General features: G+C 55.7%; 1 protein-coding gene across 4 annotated transcripts; it reads left to right on the forward strand.

The window, feature by feature from the left end:
• The first annotated feature begins 493 nt into the window (after positions 1-493).
• On the forward strand, positions 494-13,719 carry LDB1 (LIM domain binding 1). Of its 4 annotated transcripts, none has more exons than XM_043475624.1 (11): positions 494-870; positions 8,708-8,810; positions 8,930-8,974; positions 9,081-9,156; positions 9,252-9,354; positions 9,523-9,695; positions 10,160-10,282; positions 10,504-10,587; positions 10,680-10,803; positions 11,008-11,156; positions 11,859-13,719. In XM_043475624.1, exons 1-11 carry the CDS (start codon positions 846-848, stop codon positions 12,087-12,089), a joined length of 1,236 nt encoding a protein of 411 aa, XP_043331559.1. In that variant the 5' UTR covers positions 494-845; the 3' UTR covers positions 12,090-13,719. The 4 variants fall into 4 exon arrangements, with proteins under 4 accessions (XP_043331559.1, XP_043331560.1, XP_043331557.1 ...); XM_043475625.1 differs by having other exon boundaries at positions 11,008-11,150; XM_043475622.1 differs by having other exon boundaries at positions 688-870; positions 9,084-9,156.
• The last annotated feature ends 2,983 nt before the right edge of the window (positions 13,720-16,702 follow it).

Below are 16,702 nucleotides of genomic sequence, written 5' to 3' on the forward strand. Positions count from 1 at the left end.
AGATTAAGATTGGGGTTTCAGCAGAAAGCATGGACTGGGGGATTGGCAGTCCGGTTTCCCTCCCAGAGCTCGGCCGGGGGTGGAGAGAGCTACACCTCACAGCCCACCCTGGCTCCGCCTCCCCCAGTCCAGGCTCCCGCTCCGGCTCCTCTACTCTCCCAACTCGGCGGCGCCCGGAGGACGGACACCCAGCGTGAGACCTCGCCTCCTCTCCCTCCCCCTCGCCTGCCCTCTCCGGGGGTCTCTGCTTCGGTCTCCTTTTTTAAAAGCTGCGTCACATGCACGCCGAGCCCGGTGCGCCACCGGCCCCTCGCCGCCCGCCCGCCGCGCGGCGCACGCACGTCGCAGCTCGCTGCGCCCTCGCCCGGGTCACTTTGACACGGCTCTCCCCTCCCACTAGCAGGCAATTAGCATATTAATAAAGCCCGGCCCAGCCCGGTTAGGACTGGAGAGCGGGCGCCTACGAGAGGGGAGAGCGAGAGCGAGAAGGAGCGCGAGAGCGAGAGGGGGCGAGCGGCGGCGGCGTTGGCGGCAGGGAGGGCGGCGGGAGCGCACAGACACGCACACGCACACGCGCACACACGGACACACACTCCGGGGACGCACACCCGTGCGCACACACGCAGAGGCAGCTCGCCTTCCTGCCTGGCTTCCTTCCTGTCTGCTCCGCGCCTGACAGGCTCCTCGCTGCAGCCAGGGGCCGCCCGCACCGGGCCGAGGCCGGGCCGGGCCGGCGGCGAGGGCAGCGGGGGCCGCGGGCGGCGGCGGCGGCTCATGCCCGGCCTGTCCCCGCGCGGGGCGGGCACCGTGACTCGGCTGGGCCCCCAGCGGCGGGCGATGTGAAGATGTCAGTGGGCTGTGCCTGTCCTGGTGAGTGGGGCGCGCGGCCTCCCGGCCCCTCCCTCCCGAGCCCTCCCTGCAGATCCCTCAATCCTTGTTTGGTGAGAACTTGTGTGGGGGGCGTCGAAGGCATGGCTGTGGTCGGGGTCTGTAAGGGGTGTGTGAGGCCTCAGTTGAGGGAGGGTTTTCCCCAACTGTGTAAATGCGCAGCAGCCCAGAGGCACGGGTAAGGGGTGCTGGAGGTAGGTTGTGTGTGTTTTTTTTGAGGGGAGGTTAATTAGGGAGGGGTGGGGGGGGCTGAAATTCCCAGAATTCCAGGGTGTTAGCCAATCAGAAGTGAGTCTGGACTTATGACCCCCCCCCTCAGGTCATCATAGAGTTGTGATTGGCTGGTTTGGGTTGCCCCCCCCCTTTCTTGCTGTCTATTCCCTCATTTTGTGACACCTCCCTCCAGACTGTTTCTTGAGGCCTCTTGTTTTCGGGGAGGGATTGAGTGGGGACCATTTTGCCCCCCTCCAAATTATCCTGCCTGTTGCCAGGGACGGTTGGCCCTTCTGAGGGACCGGAGGTCCGCGGGGAGGGGGGGAGCAGATAATTGGGCCCTTGGGCCTGGCAGCCCTAGTGGGAGGGGGAATGTGGCAGCCCCAGGCAAGCTAGAAAATTGAGTGACTTGTGAGACTTGAGTTAGGCGATGCTTGATCCCAATGAGAGGACTTAGGTTCAGATTCCTGCCTCCCCCCAAACACATCAACTCTTGCCAGTGACAGCTGGGGTCTGAGTTCTTTCCTAGGGAAGAGGAAGACTCTTATCTACTGCCAGGAGGAAGGAGAGGGGCCATGTGAATGGAGAGGGAGTCTTCAGAGGGCCTCAGAACATGGTTTCTACCCGTCCCCACAACTCTGGGTTCTTGAATTATCTGCAGAACCCCATCTTGTCCCAGGCAGGAATTAGCTTTCTTTTGAAAGTCAGATATTCTTGAATCTAGCCTGGTTTGGATCCTTTGCCCATTCACATGCCCTGTTCTCTGGGAGGCCCATACCCTACAACTGGAAGCCCCCCTTCCCCCTAACACAATCCCCAAGGGAAGCTGCCTGTGCCGAAGCTTCCTTGAAAATCATGTGACCCAGACCAAAGCTGGGCTGGGCTGGGCACACACTTAAAGTGCCTGCTGAGGCTGACGTTTAAGGGGCATGGAGCCCAGAGGGAGGGCTAGTAGAGCCTGAGGATCCTGGAATATCCGGGTGTGGGAACCCCTGGCTCCTGCTGCAGAGGGTGGGGGAGAGGAGGGGAGGGAAGAGCCTGCCAAGCTGGAATCCTGTCTGGCCCCATCACTGCTCCTCCTATCAGCTCCTCCTATCACACATGTTCCTGTGTGTATTTTCTTTATAATTCTCCCATGCTAAGTACCCTGTTCAGACCCATCCATTCTCTTGAGTCCATCCCATGGCCTTGATCGTCCATCATCATACTAAAGGGATGCATAGCTAAAGGGCTGAGTCTTAAATGTTGATTGTTAGTTCCTACGAGTGGTGGGCAGAAGGTGAATCTAGAAGAGTTGTCAGACTAGAGGTAGATGGGACGTTGGTCTTGAAGTTGGGTGCGTGGTCCAGTAGGAGAAGGGAGAAAGTTTCCCTCTCAGTCTCTCTGGGAGCAGCATGGGGACAGATGAGGACCTTTGTGTGTGAGGGGGGACAACTTCAGTCAGTGCCCTAAATGGTATGTTCCTTTCGTGTGTCTAGTGATCAGTTCGAGGAGAGCGGGCCTAAGATGGCCAAGAGTGGGGAATCTTTTTCTTGAATGTAAGGAAGTCTCATGATTGATGCCATAAACCATGGTTGGAGGTTAGTCTTCAAGGAGAACCACTTGGGGAGGGGCATGAGTGTCCTGGGGGTGAGAAATGGTAGGATTGGGGTAAGGGAGGGCACCAGGCTTGCATGGGTGTGTGTGAGCACATGGTTGAACACAGGGATGTTGTGGCAGCATGTACAGCCCAGGCCCAAAGACCACCGCCCCCAACCTGAGCAGCCCTGGGGTGGGGGCCCAGGCGCCCTGGCAGGCCGCCTGCCTGCTGCCTGTCTGCTCGTCTGAGTCTCTCCTTTGTGCTCTGCTGTCTCCCGGCTCCTCCTCCCCCAGCCCGGCAGAGACAGCACATGCCCCACACATGTGACTGAGGGAAGCCAGAGCACACGCAGACCCACACACATGCACACGCGGAAGGAAACTACAGGACACACACACACACACACACACCTAGCTCCCATAGTGCTCCTGGGGTGCGGAGTCGCTTCTGGGGCTTTGGTCAGGAGCAGGGAGAACCTCTGCTAAGGGGCATCACCCTGGGCAGGGCCGGTTGCTGAGGGGGCCAGGGCCTGTCTGGGGCAGCGTGTGGCTCAGAAGGGTTAAGGCAGGGAGGAGTTGGGGGAGGGGAGGAGGCAGCAGTGGTGGCGGCTGGGAGCCAGGAGACGGGGATGGCAGAGCGCCAGGCCAACGGGAGGCCGGGCACAGACAAAGGAAGGGGGGCAGGCACACTGGAGGCCTGGGTCAGGGAGCCCCAGGGGCCCGGGCAGGGGGCAGTGCTGGTACCTTATCCTGTGGGCTGGGGCGGGCTGCTGCCCTTCAGAATTCCCCCCTCCAGAAGGGGTGCTCTGGCCCTTCCCTCCCTCCTCACCTTTGTCAGTCTTTGCTGCTCCCAGCTTTCTCCCCACCCCACCCCCCACCAATTTTAGAGGCTTCTAACTCTGAGTTGCTCTCTTCTGTTGGACCTCTTCTGCCCCTGTGCAAGTGGGAGAATTAAGTCAGAACCAAGAGAGGAACAGACTTGCTAGAGATGGGGAATTAGGAGAGGGCCTGTTTTAAATGATATTCCAGAGTCTGGCTACATCTTGGTGTTTAGGGGCCCTTCTCCCTGAAATTTGAAGAGGCAGACTGGGTGGGGATTCTGAGCTCTGAACTGGAGGCAGAAGCCAGAGCACACACCCATGTCCTGTCCCTGAGGAGACAGTCATTTGGGGCCTGGAGTGACCGTTCCTTGGAGGGGGCAGGCAGTAGGAATGGCTGCAGTGCCCCAGGGCTGGGCTTGTGTGAGTGGGATTAGAACCAGGGTTCCAGCCTCAAGCCCTCCTGTCTCACTGTAATCTGTTCAAGATAGGATAGTATTTGACCCAGGATGCTATTAGACTCTCTTAAGGTACTGCCTTGTGAATGTACTTTGCAAAACTTAAAGGCATGAAACAAATGACAAGAATTGTCCTGTCAGAGGGGGAGGAATGTAGTTATCCCAGAGTTGGGCTGTAAATTTGAGAATCAGGGCAAATATCTCAAGTCCTGGTGGTAGGCACTATGACAGTAGGCATTCTGGCTGAATTGTATAGTTTTCAGTATGTTTATGAAAGCCAGAGTGTATCATATGACCAGGCCATGAGGGAGCAGGGTGTGCAGATTTCAAAGAGGGTGGAGTTAGTCCTTGGGTAGCAAAGTGTGTAGCGGTCTGTCAAAGGTTCAGGAGGTATGATGCAATTTTGGGGTGTGTCTTGGGGATGGGGGCGTGTGTGTCACAAGCCCCAGTGTGTATGGAAATCAGGGTCTGACATAGACTGTGTATGTGTGTGTCTCTTAGGTTTGGGTTTATTTGGAGTTTGAGGTATATCATGGGTTGAATTGTGTATCAGGTACTGATTTATGTGAAAGTCAGATGGGTTGTTTATGTATGGAGGATGTTCACAGAGCCAGGTGCAATAATATTGTTACTGCACAGTCAACTGGTGTGTATGCCATGAGAAATCCTGTTGTGGGACTGTGTGTTAATATGCTTGGGGGTTAGGGAATAGAAAGCTGAGACTCAAATTGCAAAGTAGTAAGAGGTCCTTACTGCCGCCCCGCGCCCCCCCCCCCTCCCCACACACACATAGCGGGTGTGTGTGTGTGTGTCTCTCTCTCTCTCTGTCTGTCTCTTGGGATTCCCCCCTTGCTTTGGAGAACAGGTCCTACCCTGGCAACCATATACCTTTTTTGTCCCTGGGGTGTAGGGAGAGGATTCAGCAGCAGACTGGACCCCGTCTGGGGACCCTTAGATGGGCAAGTTTGCCTTCCTTGACTCTAACAGAGCCCTTTCCCCTGCACCCACGTGTCTCTGGTATGGTGGTGGTGGTGATGTTGGGTGAGGGGAAGGGGGCCTCCCTCTGCTAAAGCAGATCTGTTTGGAACTTAGCTGGGTTGGGGGGCAGGGAACCTGGAGTGTCCCCCTCTCTACGATCAGTGTTTACAGGCTGAAGTCTGAGTGTGTCTCTGTCAAAAATAACCCCCTGCAGCCTCCCCCCAGCTGCTGTGGGATTTCACCAGCCAAGAGTGGCTGCCCAGGCCAGCCTCCAACCTGAAAGATCACTGAGGAAAGGAAGAGAGATTTGGGGGATGTTTCGGAGGAGGCTGTTAGATGATACTGGAAATCTCCAGAGAGGAGAGTGCTTTCCTCCATCCTTGCCTGTGGCTTTGGCTCCCCAGCTCACCCCTGAGCACCCCCACTTGGGGCTTGAGGGCGGCATTCCTGTTCCCGGTCCCCACAGGCCTCCCCTCCATCCAGGTCTCTCCGGACCCAGTCTGTTCCATCTCCACCTCTCCGTCCTGTCCCCTGTCTCTCCCAGTCTCTGTCTCTCTTTTGTTTTTCTCAGCAGTCCTCCCTGTCTGCCTCGCGCTCTCTCTCCCTCCCTCTTCCTCCTGCCTCGCAGGGAGGGGGGCGGGGCCGGTGGGGGCAGCTCCACCCTCCGCCCGCCCTGGGGCCTCATTCTGAGAGCGGCTCGGGGAGAGCGAGCGGGGAGGGAGGGAGAGAAAGGGAGAGAAGGAAGGGAGCCGGCGGGCGCTACGTGTGTCTGTGCGTGTGTGAGTGTGAGTGAGTGTGAGTGCCGGGCCCTGCCTCTGCTGGTGCCCCGGCGGAGGGGCCTGCTGGCCTGGGGAGAGCGGGCGGGCTGCTTGGAGGCAGAGGCATAGGCGGCGGCGGGGAGAGCCGAGGAGGAGGAGGAGGAAAGAGCGGAGCAGCCATTGTTGAGGGAAACCTTGCAAACAAAGAAGGCTCCGGACTCCCCGCGGCCCCCCGCCCCCCAGGCCGGCCCCCTGGCCCCCGGTCCCTGGCCCAGTGGCCATTGTAACTTTCCCCCGGGGCTGTGGCCGCCGCGGGGCGGACTGAGACCGTGCGTGAGTCTTTGTGCAGCCCGCGGAGTGGAGCTCCCAGCCAGGCCTGCCCGTCCCACTCGGGACATGAGCGGCTGAAGTTGGCCCCCCCACTCAGGCCTCACCCCAGCCAGGGCCCCTCTGGGCTCCCAGCTGCCCCCCGCACCTCTCCTGGTCCCCTCAGTTCTCCCAGGTAAGTCTGGGCACCCTGCAAGCCTGTTGGGGGTGGGTGGAAGTCCTGGGTCTGGTCCGGGCCTGGGAGAAAGGTGCCCCAGCTCACAGAGGCCAGGGCCCTCAGGCCTGCTGACCTATGGTCAGCCCCCAAAGGGAGGAGGCCTGCCCTCGGGTCAGGCCGGTTACCATGGAAATGCCCAGCTGGAGATGCCCCCCTAAGGCCACAGGATGCCGCTTCCATTCAGAGAAAACTTTACTAGTTCTGGGCTCTTTCTCCTCCCCCTTCCTAAAGGCTCCCAGGTTGCCAGAGATGGGAGCCAGGGTTCTGCCTGACTCTAAGACTGGGTGACACATCCAACCCCTCACCCCCACCCCCATGTTGCTACCTCTACCCCTGCTCCTGGGGACAGGCAGCAACAGGGACAGATGGTCTGGGTGATGTTCCCTCCCCTCCTCTTCTCACTCCCAAGCCCTTGTGCTGGGGCTACTGGGAGTTGTTGTGGCTCTGGAGAGATGCTGAGTTTTATTTGTGTCCATTCACTGGATGTGTAAATAGAGGCCCCTGAGCTTTGGGGTTTAGCTCTGCAGAACTGTTACCCAGCCCCAGGTAATGTGCCTGTCATTTCTCTAGTGAGAAACTGACACTCTGAAACTTTTTCCAGAGTTAGAGAGGAACCCTGGTGTCTTGCCTCTCATCTCTCTAGGACCTTGAGCTGACACTCAGAGTGGGCCAAGGAGCAGGGCAGTAATGGTTTTGTGAAAAGGAGGGCCTAGGTAGAGGATGAGGGCCAGGTCTCCCAATCTAGACTGTTGGGTGTATTGCCCAGGCATGGTTTCTGGTGGGCAACGTGAGCTTTGACTTCTTACATGGCCTTATCTGTCTGTGGAGTGGCGGGGACTTGGGACTGGGTGGGACTGTCTCTTTCCTGAGGACAAATGCTCCTCACTCAGTTCTGACTGGCTTGTGAAGGCTGTGTGTCATGCTGGGAGCCCGTGGATGTGACATCTGAGAGCTCATGTGTGGGGCGAGGGCCTGTTGCAGGCACCCTGATCCTGCCTGGGGCTGCTGGGTTCCAACCCTTGGTAGGCATGTTGGGGCGAGCTGAGGGTGGAAGCCTGCTAGGCAGGATGAGACACACGCGTGTGCAGGTACACACAGGCTCTGAGTTTTGGCACCTTCGGGGACCGTGTAGGGTAGGCCCCTCTGGAACCCTCCTTTGGCCTATATTGTGAGGAGGGGACCCAGGGGAGAGAATTACATGGCATATGTTGGCACAGGGTCTTCCTTTGTCTCTCCCCCCCACCAAGGAACAGAATAGATTTTGTATCAAAATTAAAGAGGGGGCTCAGATACAGCCAATTCAGCTACCCTTCCAAATGCAATCAAGTTTGTGGGACATGAGGAAGCAGCAGTGGCTAGGACTTAGCTTCACTTTCTCCTCCTTTCTGGTGGGGAGGGGGAAAATGGTATTTCAGGGGGACCTGGCTGGCACCCAAATATGAATATAACACTTCTTCCAGTCAGGTAATAATAGTAGAGCAGGAAACTCTGTGCTGCCGTGTGAGGTGGAGAGGGGACACCTGTGCACAGGCATAGATACACACCAGCAGAGACCCTGTCTAGTTACCACTTGCCTCCAAACTGAGCCCCTGAAACCTAGGCTCCTTCCCAGGGGCTTCTTATTTTCTGTTTGTAAGGAGAGTGGGATCCATTGGAGGCCCATCTACCTCCCTCCTTCACTGCAAGTCTAAGGAAAGAAAAGGGGTTGAAGCTTTGGGTTTCTGGTTTGTAGACAATACTGGACCATGGTAGGTGTGGGGGAGGGGGCTGGACTGATAAGGGAGTGGCCGTTGGTGGGAGAGGCCAAAGGCCCAACTGGTTATCTAGTGGGCGGCACCCAGCAGGCACCCCCCCCTTATCTTTTTATCCCCTGCCCTCCTGAGACCCTGGGGGTGGAGAAGGGGCAGGGAGTTGGCAAAATCCCCCTTCACCCTCTCCCAGCTCCGTCTCCAGAGTGCATTAGGGGAGTAGAACTACCATAGGATATGGGACTCAGAAGACTAGGCTCAAGTCCTGGTTCTGCCAGTTACCAACTCGGCAAGTCCCTTTGAGCTTTTAGTAGCCTCATTTGTAAAATGGGAATGTTAGAGTCACTTCTGCTGCCGCACAGGATTGTGGTAATGATTACACAAAATAATGTAGATGAAAAGGGAGTTTTCAGAATTTTAGATTCTGATGTTTATATATTTATCCTATGGTTATTGACATTTCTTCCCAGTTTCAATTCTGTCATCCAGGGTTCACCCATATGAAGAAATGGGCTCTTGAGTATTAGGACTGAGAACTTCTAGATTGTAAAACAAAATTGGAGCCAGATTTAGAAGATGGGATAGTTGCTCTCTGGGGTAATCTCCCTTTCACAGTGTACTCGGGTGCTCCAGAAGACCAGTTCCTGTGCATACAGTCTTAACAGCCTTCCAAGAGCACTCCCAAGAGGGACTCGGGGGAACCCCTTCTTTGTTTCCCTTTTAGGTTGTTCCTCAAAGTCATTCAAGCTGTACTCACCGAAGGAGCCCCCCAACGGCAACGCCTTCCCACCCTTCCATCCCGGCACCATGCTAGATCGGGATGTGGGGTGAGTTTCTTTTCTACTTCCTGTCCCTTCCCCATATGGCATCCTGCAAGGGGATGGAGTGACACCCCCAAATAATTCCTGTCTTCTACCCCATTCTCATAGCCTTTTCCCTTTCACAGCCCAACTCCCATGTACCCGCCTACATACTTGGAGCCTGGGATCGGGTAAGTGGAGTCCAGTGGGGAGGTTGGTTCTCTCCATTATAGAGGTGAAGGCAGAGGTGGGGGGGAGGGTCTGCTCCTACTGACCTCCCTTCTTCACTTCCCCCAGAAGGCACACACCATATGGCAACCAAACTGACTACAGAATATTCGAGCTTAACAAACGGCTTCAAAACTGGACAGAGGTATAGCCAGGGGAAAGGAGCTGAGAGGGAGAAGGCCATCTGGGCATCCCTGTGCCATGTCTGCTGATACATGCACCCCTCCCTGTGCTCCTTAGGAGTGTGACAATCTCTGGTGGGATGCTTTCACAACTGAGTTCTTTGAGGATGATGCCATGTTAACCATCACTTTCTGCCTGGAGGATGGACCAAAGAGATACAGTGAGTGGCCTCTGCGGGTCCTGCCAGTTCTGCTATAAAAGTATACACCTCCTGTGTCAAGATGTGGGGCTGGGTGTTTGTCCCAGGGGATCTGTCCTGACAGGGATGTTACCTGTCTGACCGCCTCTGAGAGCCTTCTATCCTGAAGAGTTTGTCCCATCTCTGCAGCCATTGGCCGGACCCTGATCCCACGCTACTTCCGCAGCATCTTCGAGGGGGGTGCTACAGAGCTCTACTATGTGCTTAAGCACCCCAAGGAGGCATTCCACAGCAACTTCGTTTCCCTTGACTGTGACCAGGGCAGCATGGTGACCCAACACGGCAAACCCATGTTCACCCAGGTCAGCACCCAGTTGGATGTGAAACACTGAAGGGCCTAAGTTTGATTCCTCTACTGGCTCCCCAAAATGTACTTGGCTGATACCCAGGGAAGTGGCAAGATATGCAAGGCAGGCAGGCATGCTGCAGTTTTCAGCAGTCATGTATTGAGTTTGTAGGTAACAGTTTTTTGGGTCATGGGGACACAAGTGAACACAAGCCTGTCCTCATGGAGCTTATAGCAGACGAGTGTTTTACTGGCTACATGAGGAGAGGACAAGGATCTATTAAGCATTTCTGCTGTGTGTGTGTGTATGTATGGACTGGATTGGTGGGTGTGAGGAGATGGTCCATGTCAGTTGTGCACACCCAAATTTATGTTCAGGTGACAGGAGTGTGTGCAGTGTGAGAGTCATGAGGAAATGGGAACAAGTATACTTTTGGGTGTGTGGGGAGGTGGGCAGACCTGTGACAAGCTTGTTTCCAGGTATGTGTGGAAGGCCGGTTGTACCTGGAGTTCATGTTTGACGACATGATGCGGATAAAGACGTGGCACTTCAGCATCCGGCAGCACCGAGAGCTCATCCCCCGAAGCATCCTTGCCATGCATGTGAGTTATAGGCAGGACCTAAGACACCAGGGCGCGGGCGGGCAGCAGGAAGGGTTGAACCTGGTGTGCCATGTTTCCCGCTGTGGCCCTAGACAGGGTTGAAATTTATCCATCTGAGAAGTGAATTTTTACATAGTAGCTCCTCCTCTGTCCGGGGTGTCGCGAGGCTCAGTTGACTGGGCAGGTAAGCAGGTGCTAGTATTCTTACCTTTCTTCTCCAGGCCCAGGATCCCCAGATGTTAGATCAGCTCTCCAAAAACATCACCCGGTGTGGGCTGTCCAATTCCACTCTCAACTACCTCCGAGTGAGTCTCTGATCACCTGGTTTCTGCCCCATCCCATTTGGTCTCTGCTCCACGCCTGTCCCCTGACAAGCCACCAACTGGTCTCCCCCCAGCTTTGTGTGATACTAGAGCCCATGCAGGAGCTTATGTCCCGCCACAAGACCTACAGCCTCAGCCCCCGTGACTGCCTCAAGACCTGCCTCTTCCAGAAGTGGCAGCGCATGGTAGCGCCCCCTGGTGAGTGCCTTGCACCTGCACCTGCTCTTTCTAGGATGTGATGCTGCTCCCCAGGGCTGTATCTCTTAACTCCTCACGAAGCCGTTTCCTTGCTCCTGGGTCTGCAAGATTGGGATCAGGGTAGGCTCAGGCTCCTTAGGAGCCAGATTGGGGAACAGGGAGCCCCGGGCCCTACCCTTCCTGAGTCTCCTTTCCCTGGCACAGCGGAGCCTGCACGGCAGCAGCCCAGCAAACGGCGGAAACGGAAGATGTCTGGGGGCAGCACCATGAGCTCGGGGGGCGGCAACACCAACAACAGCAACAGCAAGAAGAAAAGCCCAGCCAGCACCTTCGCCCTCTCCAGCCAGGTACCTGTAAGCATCTCGGCTTTCTTCTCTCTTCTGGGCTGCCCCACTGCTGACCTCTGACTCTTGACCCTGACCCACCCTGAGCTCACTAGCACACGTAGAAGCAAAGACAAGACAGTTTTTCCCACTGGGGGCTAACTCCTGTCTGAGAGTCCTTGTCAGTCGTATGCATGGCTGTGGTCACATAGACTCAGACATAGCAACAAAGGACACAAAGGGACGGACACAGCCATGGGGACATCTGGACATAAAGGACAGACAGCTTAGGGGCACACAGACCACCAGAGAGACACATACTGACAGAAGGACACACAGACAAATGTGTGTCAATCTAGAATACACACACATGCACGTGCACACAGTCCCCCCGCCACTGGTGTTTTTGATCTGCTCCCTCTCTTACCTGTGGACAGAAGTTTAGGAGCCCCCTAAAATTTTGGAGAGATGGATTAGGGAGCTGGTGGAGTAGATCGACTTCTCCCAGAATCCAGTGGATGTGGGTTAAAGGCTGTGATGCTTTGCAGTCTTTCACTTGGAAGTATTCTAGGGGCTGAGGGTGTCAGAGGAGATGGGGTTGTAAACTGGGATATGAGCGGGTGGGCGGGGGTTGAGTTTCCTTGGTGGGTGTTGGGGCTCTGGGGGAGTCTGCTGCCCTGGGCTGGGCGAGCCCCTGCCCCGATTATGTTTGGGGACCTCCGCCACTCTCAGGATGTGATGGTGGTGGGGGAGCCCACCCTGATGGGCGGGGAGTTCGGGGACGAGGACGAGAGGCTCATCACCCGGCTGGAGAACACCCAGTTTGACGCGGCCAACGGCATTGACGACGAGGACAGCTTTAACAACTCCCCTGCCCTGGGCGCCAACAGCCCTTGGAACAGCAAGCCTCCATCCAGCCAAGAGAGCAAATCGGAGAACCCCACGTCACAGGCCTCCCAGTAAAGGCCCCACCACAGCCACCTAGCGCTCTGCCTGCCTGCCCCACCTCTCGCAGCCCCAGGGAGCAGAAGACAGAATGAAGAGACTGAGCATCTGAAATGGGCAGCCTCATCCCCCCGCTTCAGGGAGGAACTGGACTCACTGGGGGCAGGTGCCAAGATTTGTCCCCCAGTGGCCCTGGGCTGGGGCTGGCCTCTGCAGAGCCTTTTGGGGGAAGGGGGGCCTCATGCAGATGCCTCCGTGGACCCTGGGCCTCTGAGAAATGTCCTGACCACCCCCCCCACACCCCCCGCCCAGGGCATTTGCCTCCATCCTCACCCCAGGTTCTGGGTACCCCCATCCTCCTGACTCCACCCCCTTCAAGCCCAGGGTTGTCTACACCCACAGCCCTTAGGGACTTAAAGTCATGGGGCTTGGTTGAATGCCCCTTCCCCAAACCCTCCCTTTAGGTGGCTGGTAGTAGAGGGGTAAAGCTCTGGACTCCTCCCTTTTGCCACCTATCCCAGCTCCAAGTTTTTTAAAAAATAATATTATTAAAAATGTAAGTTTTAAAAAAAAAAATCACTCATGTCCCCCCCTCTTCCCCTTATTAAAGGTCCAGCTACCTCCCTTTGCCTGGCAGATGGGGAGCTTAGAGCCCGTGTGGAGGAAGGGGGCTATGCATTACCATTTGATAACAGTTTGAGAGCTTCAGACCAAGGAGACACTTTGCCATCTCTCTTCCCTTCTCCTCCGGGGTGACTGGAGTGGGGAAGGCACGCCATGGGGCAGGGAGCCATTGATGGCCTCACCCATGTGACAGCCCCCTGCTGTTGTCTTTGTCTCCCTCCTCTAGGACTCTGGCCTGCCCTCCTAGTGCTTGTGACTCCCTCTCTCCCAGTCCCCACCCCCTCCCTCCACGGTGTGTATATTCTTCACAAGCCCTCCACTAGAGCAGCTGTCTGCATGGGGGGAGGGGGAGGCTCCCTCCCTCAGGGAGTGTGGAGGGAAGGGAACAGCCTTGTTACTGTGTTTTTTGTTTTGTCTCAGTTGGGCAGGCATGGGGGTGGAGGAGGGGGTTCATCTACTCTCCAGTACTCTCCTTTCCCACCTCCTCAAACTGCATATTTAGTCCTCCCCTGCCTTCAGAGGGGTAGGAGCCACTGAGGATGTCCCCAGCTCTAACCCACCAGGGAGCAATAGGTATTTGTCCTCCAGCTGAAGGAAAGGCTCTTCATCTCCCAATATCTCCTCCCTCCCCTTCACAGAAGGACAGGGGAGGCAGCCAGGATCCTCAGCTCTGCCTCACAATTGGATGGATGTGTGGAGGCTCCGGGCCCAGGGTGAGGCCAAGAGCAGGGTCCCATGAGTCTGGGCCCAGCTCTGGCTTCGCTGCCTTCTCCTGTGGCCAGTTCCAGAAGTGTTAGCACCACCTCGCCCCACTTCCTTCTGGATTTGGGGCCCCCCACCTCCTGTTTCCTCCACTCCAGCTGCCACTATTGGAAGGGTGTTGTGTCAGGAGCTGAGGGAAGGGGTAGGGAAGATGGATGTCCCACCCCAACTGTAATGCCTTTTTTTTTTTTTTTTTTTTTTTTGGGCCATTTGAGTCATGTATGGTATCGATCAATAAAGAGACTTTTTGGTTTGAAAGTGTCTTGGTTGGTCATTGATGCCTATGTCTCAGTCCAAGGCAGCCTTTTCCCCTCCTTCCCACAGCCTCTACAAACAGCCACTGGGGAGGAGGTATGAATTGTGAATTCCTCCCCCTGCCATCTCGCTTTTCCCTTACTCTTCTGGTGTTGCTCTTCCTGTTTCCCAGGCGGTCCCTTCCCGGATTGCTGTTCACACCCCTAACTCTTCTGGTCCTTCAGAGGCAGGGTTCCTGGGATAGATGGCCTTGAATTAGGGAGCTAGGGGTGGAGTGAGGGAAGGGGTTCTCACCTGGTAAGCAGCTTGGATTGCAGGAGCTCTGGACCATTAGACTTGGTCTAATGGTCTAATGCTCGGGAGACTCAGGCCTGTTTTTGTCTGTAAGCTTCCTACCCCTACCTGGCCTCTAGCTTACCAGCCCAGCTGAGCTCTGCACTAATCTCCCCAGGAGTGAGGACCCTGGGTAGGAAAGGAGGAGAGAGTAAGGCTGTCTCCTTGCTGACTTTGGGTGGAGGCACAGAGGGAGGAGGATGCTTCAGTGCTAATGCTCAGGATGGCCTGAAGCTCCACAGAGAGGAAGGAGGAGGAATAGTCTCAGACTCATTTCCAGGTGGTGATGATTCTCCCTTATTCACTTCCTCCCACTCTGTTCCAGAAGATTGGCAAGGTAGGGAGACCCTGCAGTGGGTTTGGGATGGGCTATTAGCACCTGCAAAGTCTCCTACCCAGTCTCCCTCATTTTTGGGGAGGGGTGGGGGACTGTGCCGCCTAGCGTTCAAGATCAACTTTTGGGATCTTAAGTTTCCTGACCAGGGATTGAACCCAGGTCGTGACAGTGAAAGTGCTAGGGATTTCCCAGTCTCCCTCCTTATCATCCCAGACGGGAATCTGGGGCCTCACTGTTCCCCTATTGTCTCTGGATCTGAAGTAAGGCCTCAATGGACCTGCACTTCTGCCCCCACCTCCAAGCTGGCAGGAAGAAACAAGAGCAAAGGACCTTCCGGCCCAGCCCCACCCTCCAGTCCGTGCAGTTACCTTGGCCCTGCCCGGCACCAGCCGAGCTCCTTGTTGCCCCAACACCTCAGAACTCCAAGGCCTGCATTTGTATCCATGCATACACACACATCCCACCCCTCTGCAGGCCGGATCTGACTGAAGGACATTTACCAGCGGTCTATGACCACCAACTCACCCTGGAAGTCCTAGGTGATGCCTGTCTGCAGTGTGTTTGTGTCAGGCACTAGGTAACATCTGGCTTTTTTGCCTGAGTGTGAGCTAGTGTATGTAGTAACTTCTGAAAGAGGGCTTGGATATGTGTATGTAAGGGAGTCTATGAATAGGTGTGTGGGCTTGTATATGCATTTATTTATGATGTATGTCTTAGTGGATTCATTCATTCAGCTAATACGCATTGAGGCAACTCCAGGTGCTAGGGACGTGGTGCTGAACAAGACAGAGAGGGCACGACCACTAGGTGTGATTGGCAGCTACAAGTACATAAATGAGGATGTACTTTTGAATGCATGGCTTGGCAGTATGATCATGTTGGGTTATGGGCCTGCCAGGGTGGGCCTGTGACTGGGTTTCAGCACGTGCAGGTTCCCATTCTCTGTGTGTGTGTGTGTGTTTCTAAAGGGGAGGTGGGGGTCATGGGGAGAAGTAGATGGCTAGGCTCAGACTCTGCCCTGCTTGGGGGAAGGGAGTGGGCCAGAGAGACAGGAGAACCCACTTTTTGAACTCAGGAAACAGTGACCAGCGACTTCCTCTGGAGCCCCAGCTCTGGCTCCTCCCTGTTTGCCCCAGCGGCCCCTCTGGGGAAGGCCCTTGTTCAGGAGGCGTTGCTGGGGAGTGGGGAAGTAAGAAGCCCTTCAAAGCTGTCATGTCCTCTGTTCCCAGGTGCAGTTGAGGGCCTTGTCCCAGGCCCAGAATGATGCTGGAAAATTTGTTTCAGCCCAACTGGGTATCCCAGCCTGGCCCTACTGCAGAAGCCCAGGCCCTTACCCCCAGATCCCAGCTCAGCCTGAACCCAGCTCCTTCCCCATGTTTCCTAACCCAGTCCCATCCAGCCTGATCTCCAGCCCCCATCTCAGGACTGCTAGTTTAGTCCAGTACAATCTCCAGCCCCTTTTGTACCTTTAGCCCAGTCTAGCCTGACCTTTGACCCCTTTCCTAAAGGTAAGACTCAGGCCCAGTACATTCTGACCTCCAGCTCCTTCCCCTAAGGTGAAAAGTTTGAAGCTGCCCTCCCAAGGTCTCCCTCGCATCCCTTTTTTCACAAAGTAGGGCCTCATTTTGGGGCTTGGTAAAAGTAGAGGTGAGAGAACAAGATTAGGAAATACAGCTGGGATGAAAAAAGGGAAGGGCAGGGAAGGTGGGGTTGAGGGGCAGGGGGTACCAAGGATGGCGCAGGCTGAAAAAAAGGAATGTAAAATGTGAGTCAGCAGCCCCGGAATTCCAAACTGAATTTTGAAGATGGTAATTTTGGCCTCCACTGGACCCAGCTCCCCAGCATCCAGAATGCTTACAACTCTCTACCATGTGGCCACAGTCCCAGTCTCTCTGGACCACCTCTGAAGCTCCTTCTCACCCCATCCTGAGGTCTTCAGTGAAGCAAAAGAGGAAATGAGTGGCAGACCACACACCCTGCAGTTCCTAGCCTAGAGAATGGGGGGAACGGAAGCTGACCCACCTCTCCAGTTTCCTACTCCACCAATTCCAGGACCCTCTTTCTGAAGTAGCTAAACCCTGGATTACTCCCATCCCTGCTTCCCCACCTCTGTGCCACCAGCTCACCTCTCCAGGAGAAGAACCTAGAGACAGTCCCTTGAGAAAAGCCCCAGAGAGGCCTGGAAAGGAAGAATCTTTCCCCCACGACCCCCAAACCAGTGAGGCTACCTGGAGGAAGTAGGTGTAATTTCTTACTTGCCTTTAATGGTTGTCAGCTGCACAGAATTAGATTAATTATACCCTTGTTTCATGACACACTC

The sequence above is a fragment of the Cervus canadensis genome, chromosome 8, assembly GCF_019320065.1.
Source record: "Cervus canadensis isolate Bull #8, Minnesota chromosome 8, ASM1932006v1, whole genome shotgun sequence".
Classification (NCBI taxonomy): Eukaryota; Metazoa; Chordata; class Mammalia; order Artiodactyla; family Cervidae; genus Cervus; species Cervus canadensis.